Genomic DNA, 16,104 nt, shown 5'->3' with positions numbered 1-16,104 from the left:
TAAGTCTACGGGACGTTGACGCCACATTTAGTTGGGCTTCGTTTACTTACAAAGGATTACAAAGGAGCATGCCGACAGGAGACCTTTTGGTCCATAACTAGGTCGGATGCAAAGAAATTATAATAATGATAAATAAACATATAGATAAATATAATAATAATAATAATATAAATAATGAATAAATAAAAATAGGTAAAGTTAATAAACAGGTAAATAATAAATGGACAGATAAATCATAATAAATGATAATCATATAAATGATAATAAACAAACAGACAAATAATAACGAACAAATAAACAATGTAAAATAAAAGGCAGGCATTACAGCATCTTGCTTAGGTGTTTATCTAAACGAATCTTAAAGCTTCGAACTGAACTACATTGCACTGCCTCTGCAGGAAGTTTATTCCCTTCATTAACTACACGGTTGCTGAAGTTGTTTCTACCCACTTCCAAATTAAAGCTATTTCCTGGCAGTTTGAGACCATTATTTCTTGACTGATTCTCACTCAGTGTGAAAGTTTTGTCACTTTTGATGTCAGTTCCCTTTAGAATCTTAAAGACATATATCAAGTCACCCCTGAATCTATCTTTTTTTTTAGGGAAAATGGACTCATATGCTAAAAATAAATTAAAATTGCTAAAATCTTATTTAGCTCTATCTGCTTAGTTGTTTCTTAGAGTTCGGATTATCAAAAGACATCTAGTAAAGTTGAAAGAGATCGATACTTCTAAATGTCTTTTGGATTTCTTCTAAACAAGCTGAATGATGCCATTGACACCGTTGACTTTCTCCAGTTTCCATAAAATACACAGGGCAGTGGACAGGATGCAGGGATGACCCGTCATCCAGGAGGTGCCAAGATAGGAGGGAGGGAGGAGGGTGGAGGGGAGTGGAATATATAGGAAATGAAATGGGTGGGAGTGATTTCTATGCCTTTTTCTTTTTGGCTACCCCCCCGTGTAAGGGGGGAAAAGCCTTTGGTATATGTATGTATGTATGAACAAAATATGTCAGTGTTGGTCTTCATTAGATGTAAGCTTAATTTACTTCCTACTTTTTCCTTAAATAAAGTCTGATGAAATCATACAACAGTAGAATATATTCGGGGTTAAGAAAGAATAATACATTTCTATCACGTTATGAATTAACACCACCAAAAGGAACAAGGGTTAAAATAACCGACATCAACGAATACTCTACTCTCAGGAAACAAGTAAGTCTTGGTGACAGCTTCCTGCTAAAATGATTCTGAAAATATTGTGCTAAATATTGTTGCCATGTGCAGTCAGACAGCTTCGGTTCCTCAGGCCACAAATATACGACGTTACAATTGACGTACTACAAAGAAAACGTAATTATTTTCGGGTGAAAGTCTCATTAGGGCTAGGAGAGTAATGATTAGTGACAGTGATGGATTAAGGTTCAGCGTGTGTAAAACAAAACCCGCTAAAAAAACAGAGATATTACCTTCTGGCTAGGAACAGTCAATTTAACAAGAAATAAACACGTCTAGACTTAATACTACATCAAAAGAGATCGCATCCTCTAACCAGTAGCTTGAGACTAGAACATTCTAGACGCGCGCAGACATAATCAGAAACATAGACTTGAAGTGTTCCAATGTGCATCTCATCCGATGTGAGTCGGCACGTATCACTTGATGAATGGCCTACATCTATTTGTTTATTTATTCACATATTTGTTTAAGTACTCATGTACTTATTTAAATATTTATTTATCCATCCATTTGTCTATTCATTAATTTGTTCATTTGTCTATTTATTCGATCATTTATATGTGTGCATTTATATGTACAGTATATATTTATTTATTCATTCGTTTACTTATTTATTCGTTTATTCATATATTTGCTTATTTTGAATATTCGTCAACAGAGGGATGGATGGGGAAAAGGGGCCCTTGAATGAAAGGGAAATGCCTGTCGATCAGGAAAGAGAGAGGGCAAGAGATAGGTGTGAGTGGAAAGTGGTTGTGCATGGGCGATGAATGGACGCGGCCCGAAGGCATTTCTCTTTGTCTTCTAATTACTCGTGAGCGAATAAGTGGGGGAAGGGTCGCCATATATTGACTTCAGGAGGGGGAGGGGGCGGGTAAACTAGCTTCGGGTGTCGTGACCTCCCGTGGAGGTGCTGTGTCTTGCTGCATTGGTTCTGATCCGTGAGGAACTAAGATAATAGGAAAATCAAATTGAATGTCGGTTGGGTGGATACCTTGAATCGCCACCTCCCTTATAAGGAGAACGAGGCCTTTTGTTATATGTATGTACGTGTATATGTATGGATGTATGTATGTATTCTTCCAAATGATAACGTCTAACGTCGTACTATTGATAGGTAGAGCAAGAAATTATGTGTGTGTGTATCTATCTACCTATGTATATATGTATGTATATTGTTTAGATATAGTTTTTCTCGTAAGCAATTTCTATTAAATGTCGAACCACATGTGGTGTGAATGATTGTAAGAATATTTTTCTCTGCATTTCTATGTCTACTCTCTCCTTTTGTACCAACATCTGTTTTAACGATTGCGCATGGCCGGCTTGAGACTGAAAGATGACTATAACTGTCAGTGCATGTAGTAGCACCACTGGTACACTTACTTTGGTCCCCTTCGCAGCACCTGTCATAACGGGAACTTCACTTGCACCACCCACGATTGCCTTATCGACGAAACGGTCATGGGGCGCATCAACGCTCCCGGTCGTCACAGCTGGAGGGCGGCCAATTACACCGAGTTCTGGGGCAGGACGACCAGCGATGGGTTCATCTACAGGATGGGCACCAAGAACACGGATCGTATGGTGAGTTGTTGTCGTTATGGGTTGCTGTTGACCGGCGCGTCTGCTTTATCTGTGATGTCAGGTGATCATCAGGACTGGATTCATCCAAGTGTTTTTGTTTTCTATTTATTTAGTCCAGAAGAACCCCAAGTAAACTCACTTGTTTGTATATAAACCTGTTGTTTCTGGATAACTCCAGGTGATTTTATTCAGCTGAACGGGGTTTCGATCTATTTGGAATGTAGTCAGTCCCCTCGGGTTCGATTCAAAGGTGAATGGATGAAATGAGTTGATTTGCGAGGATATTTTGCTCTAAATAGTGCTCACTCACTACTCTCTTTTAATTGTCGACAATGTTATCATATTTATAGAAGTAGTAGTAGTAGTAGTGTCAATATTGTTGCTATTATTATTTTGTATAATTGGATTTATTGTTTTTGTATTATTATTCTTGTATTTTTTTTTTCATTTTACATTCTACATAATATTTTTTGTCCCCATGAGATTACAAATACTGAATTGTTTTACTTTTATCAACATTACGTTATTAGTCACAAATATGAAAATATTACAGTTAGCCAGGATGTACCCAATCCTTCTGGTGTACGACAAGACCCGCATTCCCAGGTTCTTCGACGCTCGAACTCAGTGGGGATCTCTGGTGAGCGGAATACGCGACCAGGGATGGTGTGGAGCATCTTGGGCTTTCTCCACTCTGTCTGTAGCTGAGGACAGGTCAGTTAGAGATACTTCTTCCCTCCTTTTATTTATTTATTTATTTATTTATTTGCTTATTTATTTATTCATTTATTATTGTTTTTTTTAGAGGGAGAGAGGATTGATCTGATGTACATTTTCGTATAGGTGTAGCTTAACCGTATATATATATATATATATATATATATATATATATATATATATATATATATATATATATATATATATATATATATATATATATATATATATATATATATATATATATATATATATATATATATATATATATATATATATATATATATATATATTGAAGTATGGTGGAAGACAAATGAGTGGAAGGACAGTGAGCTAAACACAGAGAACAGTTGGAGATTTATTCACTGACGTTTCGTCCTTACCAGGACATTCTCTGTACTTTGAGAATGTCCTAGTAAGGACGAAACGTCAGTGAATAAAACTCTAACTGTTCTCTGTGTTTAGCTCACCGCCCTTCCACTCACACACACACACACTTCAACGAATGGACGGCTTAGAAGACGTTCTGAAGAAAAGTGAAGTCTGTGGATCCCAACGCAAAGAGAAGTGCCTAGTGTTTTTGCAGGGTGGGGGGGAAATTGCTCGTGGAGTAGTGGGAAAGTAGGGAAAGAGGAAAAGGGGAGGGATTACTGAGGGAAATGGAAGGAAATGAGGAGGGAGTAGACTTGGCCCAGCCAGACAAGCGGAAGGTAAACAAAAGACTGAGTGAGGATGACATGTCTAATAAAAATGTAAAGATTAGAAGTATAGAGAGGAGCAATACAGAAGAAAGTGACGAGAATATGTTCCAGGGATTTAAAGAGGGTGGGGGGGACACAACCCCCCCCCCCGACTGATAAGACTAGAGGAGAGAGTTGATAAGGTGATCGAGGACTTGGAGCGTAACTTAGGAACCGTAGACTCCCTTAACCAGAGAATTGAAAGTTTGGAACAACTAGAGAAGGCGAACAGACACTTAACTGAAGAACTCGAGGACCTAAAAAGACAGTTAGGAAATGTAAAGGAGGAGAATGAGAAATTGAAGGAGAATAGTAATGAAAACAGAGAGAAAATAGCTACAGAAGCTAAAAATTGGAGAATAACTCAAGAAGGGAATAAGGTTTCATTCACTGACATAGTCAAACAGCAATTGAAAGAACATAATGAAGACTCAGTTATTAAAGTGATGAGACAGAAGGAGAATATAGTAAGAGAATTAGCTGACAAAAAGAAATGTATAATTATATTAGGAATGGAAGAGAAACATAACCCAGATAGAACCGCAAGAATCAAGGAGGAAAATGAAAGAGTAAGCAGTTTATTAAAATTAGTCCAGGAAGATGAACCAGAAATTATAAAGGAAATTGAGGAAAAATTTCAGACTCGGAAAATATAGTACAGATAAGACCAGACCAATTAAGATTAAATTCAGGTCACAAACAACGGCAGAGAAAATTCTATCCAAGACAGGGAAACTAGCAACAAATGAACAATATAAAAAGGTATGGATAAAAAGAGAAATGAATAAGGAGGAAAGAGAGGCAGAAAAGCAGAAAAGAATTGAAGCTAAGGCAAAAAACGAGGAAAGAACGGAGTCAGAGAAAGAGAGATTCTATTGGAGAGTAGTGAACATGAAAATAAAGCAGTTCGACATACTAAAGAAAAACATAAGGGAAACAGAGAATACAATGGAAGTGGCAGAAAACTAAGAGTGTCTTACACAAATATAGATGGATTGATAACAGGATTGAATGAACTGAATGATTATTTGAAAGAAAAAGAACCGGACATAATGGGAATTGTAGAAACAAAATTAAAAGGCCCACTACCACCCAACAGTGTAGGACATGATACATACAATTATTGGATTAGAAACAGAGAGAAAAAACAAGGGGGTGGAGTTATGTTCCTGACAAAGAAGGATATAAACGTGAAAGGTGTCATATATGGAAAGAATACAGTAGAGATGATTATGATAGAAGTGGAAGACCGAGATAAGAAGAGCAGAAAATTTGTGATCAATTATGTGCCTCCGAAAACAGCCTCATGGGAGGAGAGTGAACATAAAAGTATGTTAGAGGACACAAAGATAGCATTAAATAAAATAATGGAAGACGGAGGAAGAATAGTTATGATGGGCGACTTTAATTGCAAAGAAATCTGCTGGGAAGAAATGACAGTAAAGAGTGGTGATGACTCATGGGGAAATGCTCTACTTGAGATGATTACTGACCATTCAATGACACAATGGATACAAGAGAACACTAGGTATAGAAATGAAGAAGAACCATCGAGGCTAGACTTAATAATTACATCTGAACCTAGAATAGTGGACAAGATTGAATATAAAACACCAATAGGTAAAAGTGACCACATATTGATTGAACTGGAACTTAATGAAGAAAAATATATGAAAAGAAATGAACAATATAGAAAAGGAAGAATGATGTATGAAAAAACAAACTTTGATAAAATAAGAGAATTCTTTCAACAAGAAAACTGGGAAGAAATATACAAAGAAGAAACAACAGTGGAAGAGAAATGGAATATTTTGACAAAAATTTACAAAAAAGGAGTGGAAAAGTATGTCCCAAGACAAAAACAAGAAAAAGAATATGTAAAATGCTGGTACAACAAAAGTTGTAGGGAGTTAAAGGACAAAAGAGACAAAGCCTGGAACAGATGGAAAAAAGACAGAAGACCTGAAAAATGGAAAATATATACTGGTTATAGAAATGAATATGTACAAAAGTGCAGAGAGGAAAAAAGAAAATATGAAAAAGATGTTATAGAAAAGTGTAAAGATCAACCAAAACTATTCTACAGATTTGTAAACAATAAACTGAAAAACAAACAAGACTTAGAGAAATTAAGACAAGGAGGAGTTGAATACACTGAGGAAATGGAAATGGCAGAAATTATGAACAAACATTTTAAATCAGTGTTTACAAGGGAAAATATACAACCTGAAGAGATTGAGTGGAAGGAAAAAGTCCCCCCTATGGAAGAAATAGAAGTAACAAAGAATGAAATATTGACACACTTGGGTAATTTTGATGTCAGAAAATCGCATGGGCCAGATGAAATAGCAAACTGGATTCTGAAAGAATGCAGGAATGAACTGGCAGACAAAATACATAGCATAATAAGCAGTTCCTTAAAAGAAGGAAAAGTTCCAGAAGATTGGAAAAAAGCAAATATAGTACCTATATATAAAGGAGGAAATAAAGAAGAACCTACCAACTATAGACCAGTCTCTCTAACAAGTACAATAGCAAAAATATGTGAAAGAATTATCAAAAGTAGATGGGTAAAATACTTGGAAAAAAACAACGTACTAAATCCAAGGCAATTTGGATTCAGACAAGGACGATCATGCGTCACCAATTTAATATGTTTCTATTCAAGGCTAATAGATATAATACAAGAAAGAGATGGATGGGCTGATTGTGCATTTCTAGACCTAAAAAAAGCTTTTGACAAAGTACCACATAAGAAGTTGCTTAAGAAATTAGAATATGAAGGAGGAATACAAGGTAAATTGCTAAATTGGATGGAAGACTTTTTGCAAGAAAGAAAAATGAGAGTAGTGATAAGAGATCAGCACTCAAAATGGAATGAAGTAATAAGCGGTGTCCCGCAGGGAACAGTTCTGGCCCCAATAATGTTTGCTATATATATTAATGATATGGATGAAGGAATTGAAAGCTATATGAGCTTCTTTGCAGATGATGCAAAATTACTGAAAAGAGTGAAAACTGAAGAAGATTGTGAATCACTACAGAGAGATCTAAATAAAGTACAAGAATGGAGTAGGAAGTGGGAGATGGAGTTCAATACAAAAAAGTGTAGTATAATGGAATTTGGAAAAAGCAAAAACAGAATAACAGGATCATATAATTTGGGAGAAGAAGGAATAAAAAAAGTAGAAAATGAGAAGGACCTGGGAGTCATTGTTATGAATAATATATCACCTGAGAAACATATAAATAAGATTTTTGGAGAAACTTATAATTTAATAAGAACAATCAAAGTGGCATTTACATACCTGGATGAAGAAATGGTGAGGAAAATCCTAATCACCCTGATAAGACCAAGATTGGAATATGCAGCAACGATATGGTCACCAAGTACAAAAAAATGTATAAAAAAACTTGAAAGAATACAAAGAGCAATTACAAAACTGGCACCAACACTCTCAAAACTATCATATGAAGAGAGACTACAAAAACTTAAACTACAGACACTAGAGCAAAGAAGAGAGAGAGGAGATTTGATAGCTATTTACAGAATCATGAAAGGCATAGAAATTACTGATAGAGAGAATCTGATAAAATGGGATGACAGAAATACAAGAGGACATGGAAAGAAAATAAAAAAAGACAGCTATAGAAGAGATTTGAAAAAGAACAGCTTTCCTCACAAAGTAATAGACAGTTGGAACAAGTTAGATGAGAAAGTGGTGTGTGCAAAAACAATACATGAATTTAAAAATAGTTTAGATAAAATGAGATATGAAGACGGGACCCCACGAGCATAGCTCCCCTTCCCGTAAAATACAACTAGGTAAATACAACTAGGTAAATACATATCTATCTATATACATATATATATATATGTATATACTGTATATATATATATATATATATATATATATATATATATATATATATATATATGTGTATATATATATATATATATATATATATATATATATATATATATATATATATATATATATACACACATATATATCTGTCCTTTTTCCAGGCCTCCTCGGTTCATCTTCCTATTCAAGAGTTTCTCTTAATCAACGAGATGAATTCAAAAACTTTGTCTGCATTTTTTGTGTGCATTCTATTCAAATTGACCAGGAAATCATTCTTGAAAGCAGTTTTATACGATTTCCCATGATATCATACCTGCAGTAAACCTAGATTATCTTGACCTAATCTAACCTAACTCTTATTTGAACTAACCAGGCCTGCCTAAATCACCTACCATCCTACAGATTTTAATAAATAGATATTAAGATAAATGAATAAAGAGATAGGTACATAAATGAGTAAATAAATAAGTAAATGAAAAAATATGTGAGTAAACAGATTAACAAAAAGGTAGTAAATAAATAGATGTAATTAATGATGAATAGGTAAATAGGTGAACAAATGAATAAACAAATTATTTCCCCCTCGAATGCTTCCAGATTCGCCATCGAGTCCATCGGTGAAGAGAGAGTCCGGCTGTCAACCCAAAACCTGATCAGCTGCGACGTACGAGGCCAGCAGGGCTGTAAGGGAGGACACCTCGACAGGGCTTGGAACTACCTCAGACGCTTTGGGCGAGTACTTTTCTTCTTCTTCTTCTTTTCCTTCTTCTTCTTTTTTTCTTATTTTAGTCTGAGTTATGGATAACACCAAATTATTTCAGTCAGCTAAGGGCCGAAACAGGGTTATGACTACATCTGCTTTTATCTGCCTCAACTGAATGAAATAATCTCATGTTAGGAAACATCTGAAAAAGTGCATCACTATAACATTCACTGTAACAGAGGCATTGAAGTGCTTTCACCCTTTATACCAACATGTGATCAAAACAACAATTGTCATCCGTGGAAGAACTCATTTACCCCTTGAACGTGTGTCTCACTTGAATATAATCGTTTGGTCTTGGAACAAATACTCTGTAATGTGGGACCAGGCTAAATCAATGTAACCCGTCAAGATTTAACCTTTCATTATATATCAGTGGTTCATCTCAAACAATTTCATTCAGCTGTCATGATGCCCTATGCCAGTCAGGGAATTAATGTTAGCATCTTCATTTCACTCACTCTTCCTTCTGACACATATCCACATTAGATGTTGTTTGGACTAGTTTAGTAAAGAGTTCCTTTCCTAGTCTAATACATAGGCACACTTTCTTTTTCTGTTTTAAAGTTTAGACCCTTTTTTTTTCATAAATGTCTGTCAAACAAGAAAGGTTGGTGAAGTGAGATGGTGTGTAGCAATTGAGAAGAACTAAAGACAGTTCCATTAGAAATGGGGAATAGTGACAGAAAATATCAGGTGGAGAGTCTGAGTAAAGGCAGCCTATACAGATTGCTATTACTCTGTAGAACTTATATGATTGATTGAATAAATCGCCACCAAGTTCAAATGAATGGATTGATAATTGTCCTCACCTCTCCTCCAACAGAGTGGTCAACGAAGAGTGCTTCCCCTACCAAAGTGGTCACACCTCACAAAAAGGCTCCTGCAAGGTCCCCAGGGGTGCAAACCTCCTTACGCAGAGGTGCCATGTAACAAGGAACAATGTAAGTCTCTTGGGTTAGATGTTGCTGCCAACATACATGAAATGGGACTCTCTCTCTATCTCTCTCTCTCTCTCTCTCTCTCTATCTCTCTATCTCTCTATCTCTCTCTCTCTCTCTCTCTCTCTCTCTCTCTCTCTCTCTCTTATGCATGTAGTCTTTATTTTGTGACCTTGTGACACATTCCTTTCCCAAACCAAAAGATCTTCTATGGCAGTTTTACCCACTACCATCAATGACTTAAACACCCTAATTAGTTCACTTGTTTCTCTCTCTCTTTTTTTCTTTTCTTTTCTTTTCTTTTCTAATGATAGTAGGTCTAGCATATGTAGTAAGGCAGATATATGAGAAAGCTTTAGGAAAAGGTAAGGATGTTTTTTTGGGGCCTTAATGGATTTGGAAAAGGCTTATGACAATGTAGACAGGAAGGCACTGTGGGAGGTATTGCAGATATATGGGATAGGAAGAAAGCTTTAAGAGCAGTCAAGAATTTTTCTGAGAGTAGTAGACCCTGTGTTAGAATTAGAAATGAAGAGAGTGAGGGTTTTGAGGTAAAGGTGGGACTTCGCTAGAAATGTGTTATGTTACCTTGGCTGTTCAATTCATACATGGGTGGGGTGGCGCGAGAGATAAATGCAAAGGTAATGGGTCAGGGATTGGAGATGGTTAAAGAAAATGGAGGAAAATGGGAGATAACCCAGTTGTTGTTTGCTGACGACACTGTGCTTGTAGCAGGATCAGAGGAGGGATTAAGGAAGTTAGTGACAGAGTTTGGGAAGGTATGTGAAAGAAGAAAGTTGAAGATAAATGTGGGTAAAAGTAAGGTGATGAGATGTACAAAGGGAGAGGATGGCAGCAAATTGGAAGTGAGTATTAAGGAAGAGAGGTTGGAGGAAGTGGATAGCTTTAGATACTTAGGTGCAAATGTGGCAGGAAAGGGAGAAGTGGAGGTAGAATGTAAATTGAGAGAAGCAAGTAAATACCTTGGGATATTAAAAGTATAATGAGAAATAGACATTTGGGAATAGATGATAAGAGGAGATTGTATGAAGGAGTGATTGTGCTGACAGCACTGTATGGGGCAGAAACATGGAACATAAGAGAGAAAGAGTTTAAATGTGTTTGAGATGAGGTGCCTGAGAAGTATGATAGGGGTTACTAGGCTGGATAGAGTGAGAAATGAGGAGGTGAGGAGGAGAGCAGGGGTGGAAAGGGAGTTGGGAGATAGGGTTGATGAAAGAGTATTGGGATGGTTTGGACACATGGAAAGAATGAGTGAAGAAAGATTAGTAAAGGAGGTGTGGAAGGAGTGAACATGAGGGGTGACCAAGGATGAGATGGATGGATGGGGTAAAAGGGGCATTGGAGAAGTGGGGAATGTCTGTTGAGGAAGGATGGGAAAAGACAGAAGATAGAGATGAGTGGAGAATGGTTGTGTATGGATGATGCTGTGATGCATGAAAGGGAGTGGGTGGGGGAGTATGTTTGAATGATATTTTGACACAGCCTGAAGAGATTTCTCTCCATCTTCTCTTTTTCTACGTGAGGGGATGGAGAAGGGGAGGGGTCACTGATTAAATGAAGCAGCCTTGCTGTGGATGTCCTGTGTCTTGCTACATTGCTTCTGACCCAGAAAAGTGGGTGAGGGAGGGAGGGGTGGTGAATGGGAGTGGAATATGTGGGGATGAAATGGGTGGGAGTGGATTTATGCGTTTGACTTTGGCTAACTCCCTTGTAAGGGGGAAAAAGTTGTTGATATATGTATGTGGGTAGGTCTAACATGTCTGGTCTCTTGTACAGTTTATCTAACCTAGGCTGGTGATCAACTTGGCTGTGTGTGTATGCATTTACCTAGTTGTATTATACAGGAAGGGGAGTTATGCTCTTATTGACCTGTCTTTTTATCTCACAATATCTAGTTTCACCCAATTTGTTCCAGACATCCACCACTCTGCGTGGAGAACTTTTTTTTTTTTTTTTTTTTCTCCTCTATAACTATCCTTTTTGAGTTTCTTTTCATGTCCCCTTGTTTTTCTTTTATCCCACTTTAATAAGCCTTCTCTGTCAAGGACTTCCATGCCTTTCATGATTCTGTAAATGACTATTAGATCTCCTCTTTCTCTTCTTTGTTCTTTGTTCAGTAATCAGAAGGCTAGCGTGTGTAGGATGAGGAGGAAAGGAGGGAACAGAAGGAGAGTTAGCAAATGGTAGGATGAAGAGGTGAGGGTGATGGTGTCAGAAAAGAAGTGAATATAGTAGGAATGGTTGCAAAGAAAAAATAAGGAAGCAGAAGAGAGATTTAGATTTAAAAGGAGGGAAACAAACCACTAGGTGAAGGAGGCCAAGAGGAGAGCAAATGTTAAGTGAGGTAGGTGTTAGACAGAGAATTAGATATACTGTATATATATATTGTTTATTTATGCACACATTAATGCACACTGGGAATCAACTCTGAAAGAAACTCTGATTTTCTTCATTCTCTTTTTCTTATTTTCAGAGGAAGGAACTGTACAAGATGGAACCACCATACCGTGTTTCCAGCAAGGAGGAGGACATAATGTACGAGATCATGGAGAATGGCCCTGTGCAAGGTAAGAGTTGCAACTGAAGTGCTGTGGAACAAAGTATACAAAGCATGTTCACTTCTGTCAAAAATGATATCCAATTTGCAGTAGGATCATCTCACCTCTAGCTATTTGGTGACATCAGACCCAGGCAAGGCAGTATGACCCCTGTTTCCTTGCTTATGGGTATTCTTTGTACATTAAGATTTTGAAGTAAAAGTCATAAGTGGAACCAAACAAGAAGTTTTAGGGTATAACTGTTCTATAGGCATAGACTAGAAGGAGGTGGTTATTGGTGGGATAACATGGAAATTTGTTAGGATGCACCAAATGGAAATATTTTTGCTTAGAAATTATTACCCATCTGGGGTATTGGCTACATGTTATTATGGGGTTGAAAGCTGCTCAGTAGCATTCAGCTGATACTTTTGGGTTCATATGGGGGCGCCCCTACAGACCAGAGCCACACTTCATTTTGTCTGTGGTAGAGGAAATTTCTATTCATCAAGAAATGATGATACTTTATTATACTGTGACTGTCCCTCCATTATGCTCTCCCCCCACTCTTGTTGGTGTCCTGTACCACCTCTCTGAATATTCATTTCTCATTTTGCCAAACCCTATGGTGGGGGAAAAGAATACTGCCACCAAGTATTTCTACTTGAGTCATAAAAGGTGACAAAAACAGGATGGGGATAGGACTAGGCATCTTTCTTCCTGTAGCCCCAAAGGGGACATTCCTAAGAAAGACCAAAGGCATAAGAGGGTCTGGGAGGAGTTTTCCAACTAGGCTGGATAGAGTGAGAAACAAGGAGGTGAGGAGAACAGGGGTGGAAAGGGAGTTGGAAGATAGGGTTGATGAAAGAATATTGGGATGGTTTGGACACATGGAAAGAATGAGTGAAGAAAGATTAGTAAAAGAGGTGTGGAAGGCAGAGGTGGAAGGAGTGAACATGAGGGGACAACCAAGGATGAGATGGATGGATGGGGTAAAAGGAGCATTGGGAAAGAGGGGAATGTCTGTTGAGGAAGGATGGGAAAAGACAGAAGATAGAGGTGAATGGAGAATGGTTGTGTATGGATGATGCTGTCATGCATGAAAGGGAGTGGGTGGGGGATGGGGAGTGAGGGAGTATGTGTGAAAAAATAATTTGACGCAGCCCAAAGGAATTTCTCCCCATCTTCTCATTTTCTGCATGAGGGGACAGAGAGGTGGGGGATCACCGGTTTAATGAAGTGGCCTTGCTGTGGATGTGCTGTGTCTTGCAACACTGCCTCTGACCCAGGGCATGAGCGAGATCCAGGGATGACCCATCATCCAGGAGGAGCCAAGATAAGAGGGAGGGAGTGGGGTGAATGGGAGTGGAGTATGTGGGGATGGAATGAGTGGGAGTGGATTTTATACCTTTGTTTTTTTGGCTACCTCCCTTGTAAGAGAGGAAAAGCCTTTGGTATATGTATGATGTAGAAATCATTAGTAACTTGCCAGGAGGGTAAAAACATCGATAATATGATATTTCTGGAGAATAAATTTTGAAAAAGGAAGAGATACTGTATCTAGTTATCTATTATCTTGGGTCAGAGTTGGTGTATGCTTTATGACTTGGCTACCTCCCTTGTAAGGGGCAAAAAGCTCTTGGTATACTGATAGATTTATTATCTTTGGGTCTTTTTGTCATCTGATGAAATTTGTAAAAATACAAAAATGCATATAACTAAAGTTTGTCTTTCTTTACATTTTAGCCACCATGACTGTCCATGATGACTTCTTCATGTATAAGAGTGGCATCTACACCTTCACGGGAATCCGTAACCCAGAGCGAACTGCTCTCCACTCAGTACGCATTGTGGGCTGGGGAGAAACTTCAGTTGGCCGTCGACGTATGAAATACTGGGTAAGTAACTGGATAATTACGTGATAAGTTAGTAATAATTACCATTAACTTCCTGAGTTTCAATGGCTGGAAACCTGCAGCCACTGGCAACAGTCCATGGGTCCTCCCACAGATCTCCCTAGGAAGAAAAATTGAATGGTTGTTAGTGCTTTATTAGTGCGGTACCACCAGTTGGAAGTATGTGATATTGGTTCCAGGTGAAAAGTGGCATGATAATAATAGTTATTGCTTTGAGTTTTGCTTGCTGGAAGCAAGTAGCTCCACTGTATCTAGCAAAGGTCCTCATGCCCTCCCAAAGAGCTCTCTGGGAAGAAACATTTTATCATTGCCTGTATTATACTAGTGTGACTCTGTATATGTCACAAGGTAGTAGGAGGAGACTGTTAACTCTCCTTATGGGAAAAGAGTGGAGAAAATAATAAGCCAAAGTTGACTGAGGTCCTGGTCCTGGTTCTGAGACTGGAGGGACTGCACCTCCAGAAGAGGTGAGGGTGTTGATGGGCTTCAAATGTTGTCAGTAGGGAGAGAATTCTATTTTCTTCAAGATCCATCTCACAGGATCACCAGTGACAAGTGTATGTCATAGGTCCTTAAAATTATCTTCCTCTCCTCATCCTCTTCCTCATCCTCTTTCTCATCCTTCTTATCTTCCTAGTGCTCCTTCCCCTCATCCTCACCCCATATTCCTCCCCCTCATATACCTTTCCCAACCCCTATTCCTTATCCTAATAACAAGAATCATTATATCCTTGATGCTCCTTAATTTCCTCATTTTCCTCTCCACTTGATAGATCTTTCATTCTTTTTCAGGTGGTAGCCAACTCTTGGGGCAGGGAGTGGGGCGAGAACGGATACTTCAAGATCAAGCGAGGCACCAACGAGTCAAACATCGAGAACTTCATCATCACAGCACGAGCTCGGCTGATAAGGAATCATGGAGCCCAAACTTACAGAACCAATCGAAGAGCAGATAGACACCACAAACGCAGCCATCACCACAAGAAGCACCATGAGTTGAACTCTGTGTAAAAGGAATTTAGAACTTATTTTGGTTAGAATGCTTAAGAATGTGGTTGAAAATGAAACTGCTACCAGTAATAGAAAATATACCAACTCCCATAGTATCTCACATACAGAAACTGATATGGGTCTCCTTGAGATATTCTAGCCTCAAAGAGATCACGTTTATAAATACATGAATGTGATAGTACTCTCCCATTAGCTTTAAGTCCAATATCTCACTAATGCCTTCATCAACATTTCATTGGGTGCATCACACATCACACTAATACTCTTGGCAATGCATCCAATCTTTATATGGATAGAAATCATAGAGGGAGAATTCCTTGCCGTTACCCTATCACTGCCACTTATGCCAAGCCCAACTCTTATAATATATATATATATATATATATATATATATATATATATATATATATATATATATATATATATATATATATATATATATATATATATATATATATATATATATATATATATATATATATATATATATTATATACATATATATACAGTATATATATATATATAAATATATATATATATATATACATATATATATGTATATGTATAGATATATACATATATATATATACATACATTTATATACATATATATATAAAGTATATCTATATATATATATATATATATATATATATATATATATATATATATGACATATGTATGAGAATGAGTGGAAAGGGTGGTGAGGTAAAATGTAAAAAAAAACAGGAGTTTTATTACTAATGTATCGTCCCTTAAGA

At 37.3% G+C, this 16,104-nt stretch overlaps 1 protein-coding gene across 6 annotated transcripts in view; it reads left to right on the top strand.

Moving 5' to 3' along the window:
• The window catches only part of LOC143024845 (putative peptidase C1-like protein F26E4.3), a 315,569-nt gene extending 299,846 nt beyond the window's left edge, over positions 1 to 15,723 (top strand). For all 6 annotated transcript variants that reach the window (XM_076184134.1, XM_076184133.1, XM_076184132.1 and 3 more), the window contains 7 exons: positions 2,645 to 2,828; positions 3,382 to 3,542; positions 8,752 to 8,886; positions 9,744 to 9,861; positions 12,356 to 12,449; positions 14,166 to 14,317; positions 15,128 to 15,723. In XM_076184134.1, coding sequence (XP_076040249.1) covers positions 2,645 to 2,828; positions 3,382 to 3,542; positions 8,752 to 8,886; positions 9,744 to 9,861; positions 12,356 to 12,449; positions 14,166 to 14,317; positions 15,128 to 15,346 — 1,063 coding nt within the window. In that variant the 3' untranslated portion in view covers positions 15,347 to 15,723. The remainder of the gene's footprint in view (positions 1 to 2,644; positions 2,829 to 3,381; positions 3,543 to 8,751; positions 8,887 to 9,743; positions 9,862 to 12,355; positions 12,450 to 14,165; positions 14,318 to 15,127) is intronic.
• Positions 15,724 to 16,104: the final 381 nt, after the last annotated feature.

The sequence above is a fragment of the Oratosquilla oratoria genome, chromosome 4 (genome assembly GCF_046742065.1).
Source record: "Oratosquilla oratoria isolate Oo_2021 chromosome 4, ASM4674206v1, whole genome shotgun sequence".
Taxonomy (NCBI): Eukaryota; Metazoa; Arthropoda; class Malacostraca; order Stomatopoda; family Squillidae; genus Oratosquilla; species Oratosquilla oratoria.
This window is presented reverse-complemented; position numbering and strand designations above follow the sequence as displayed.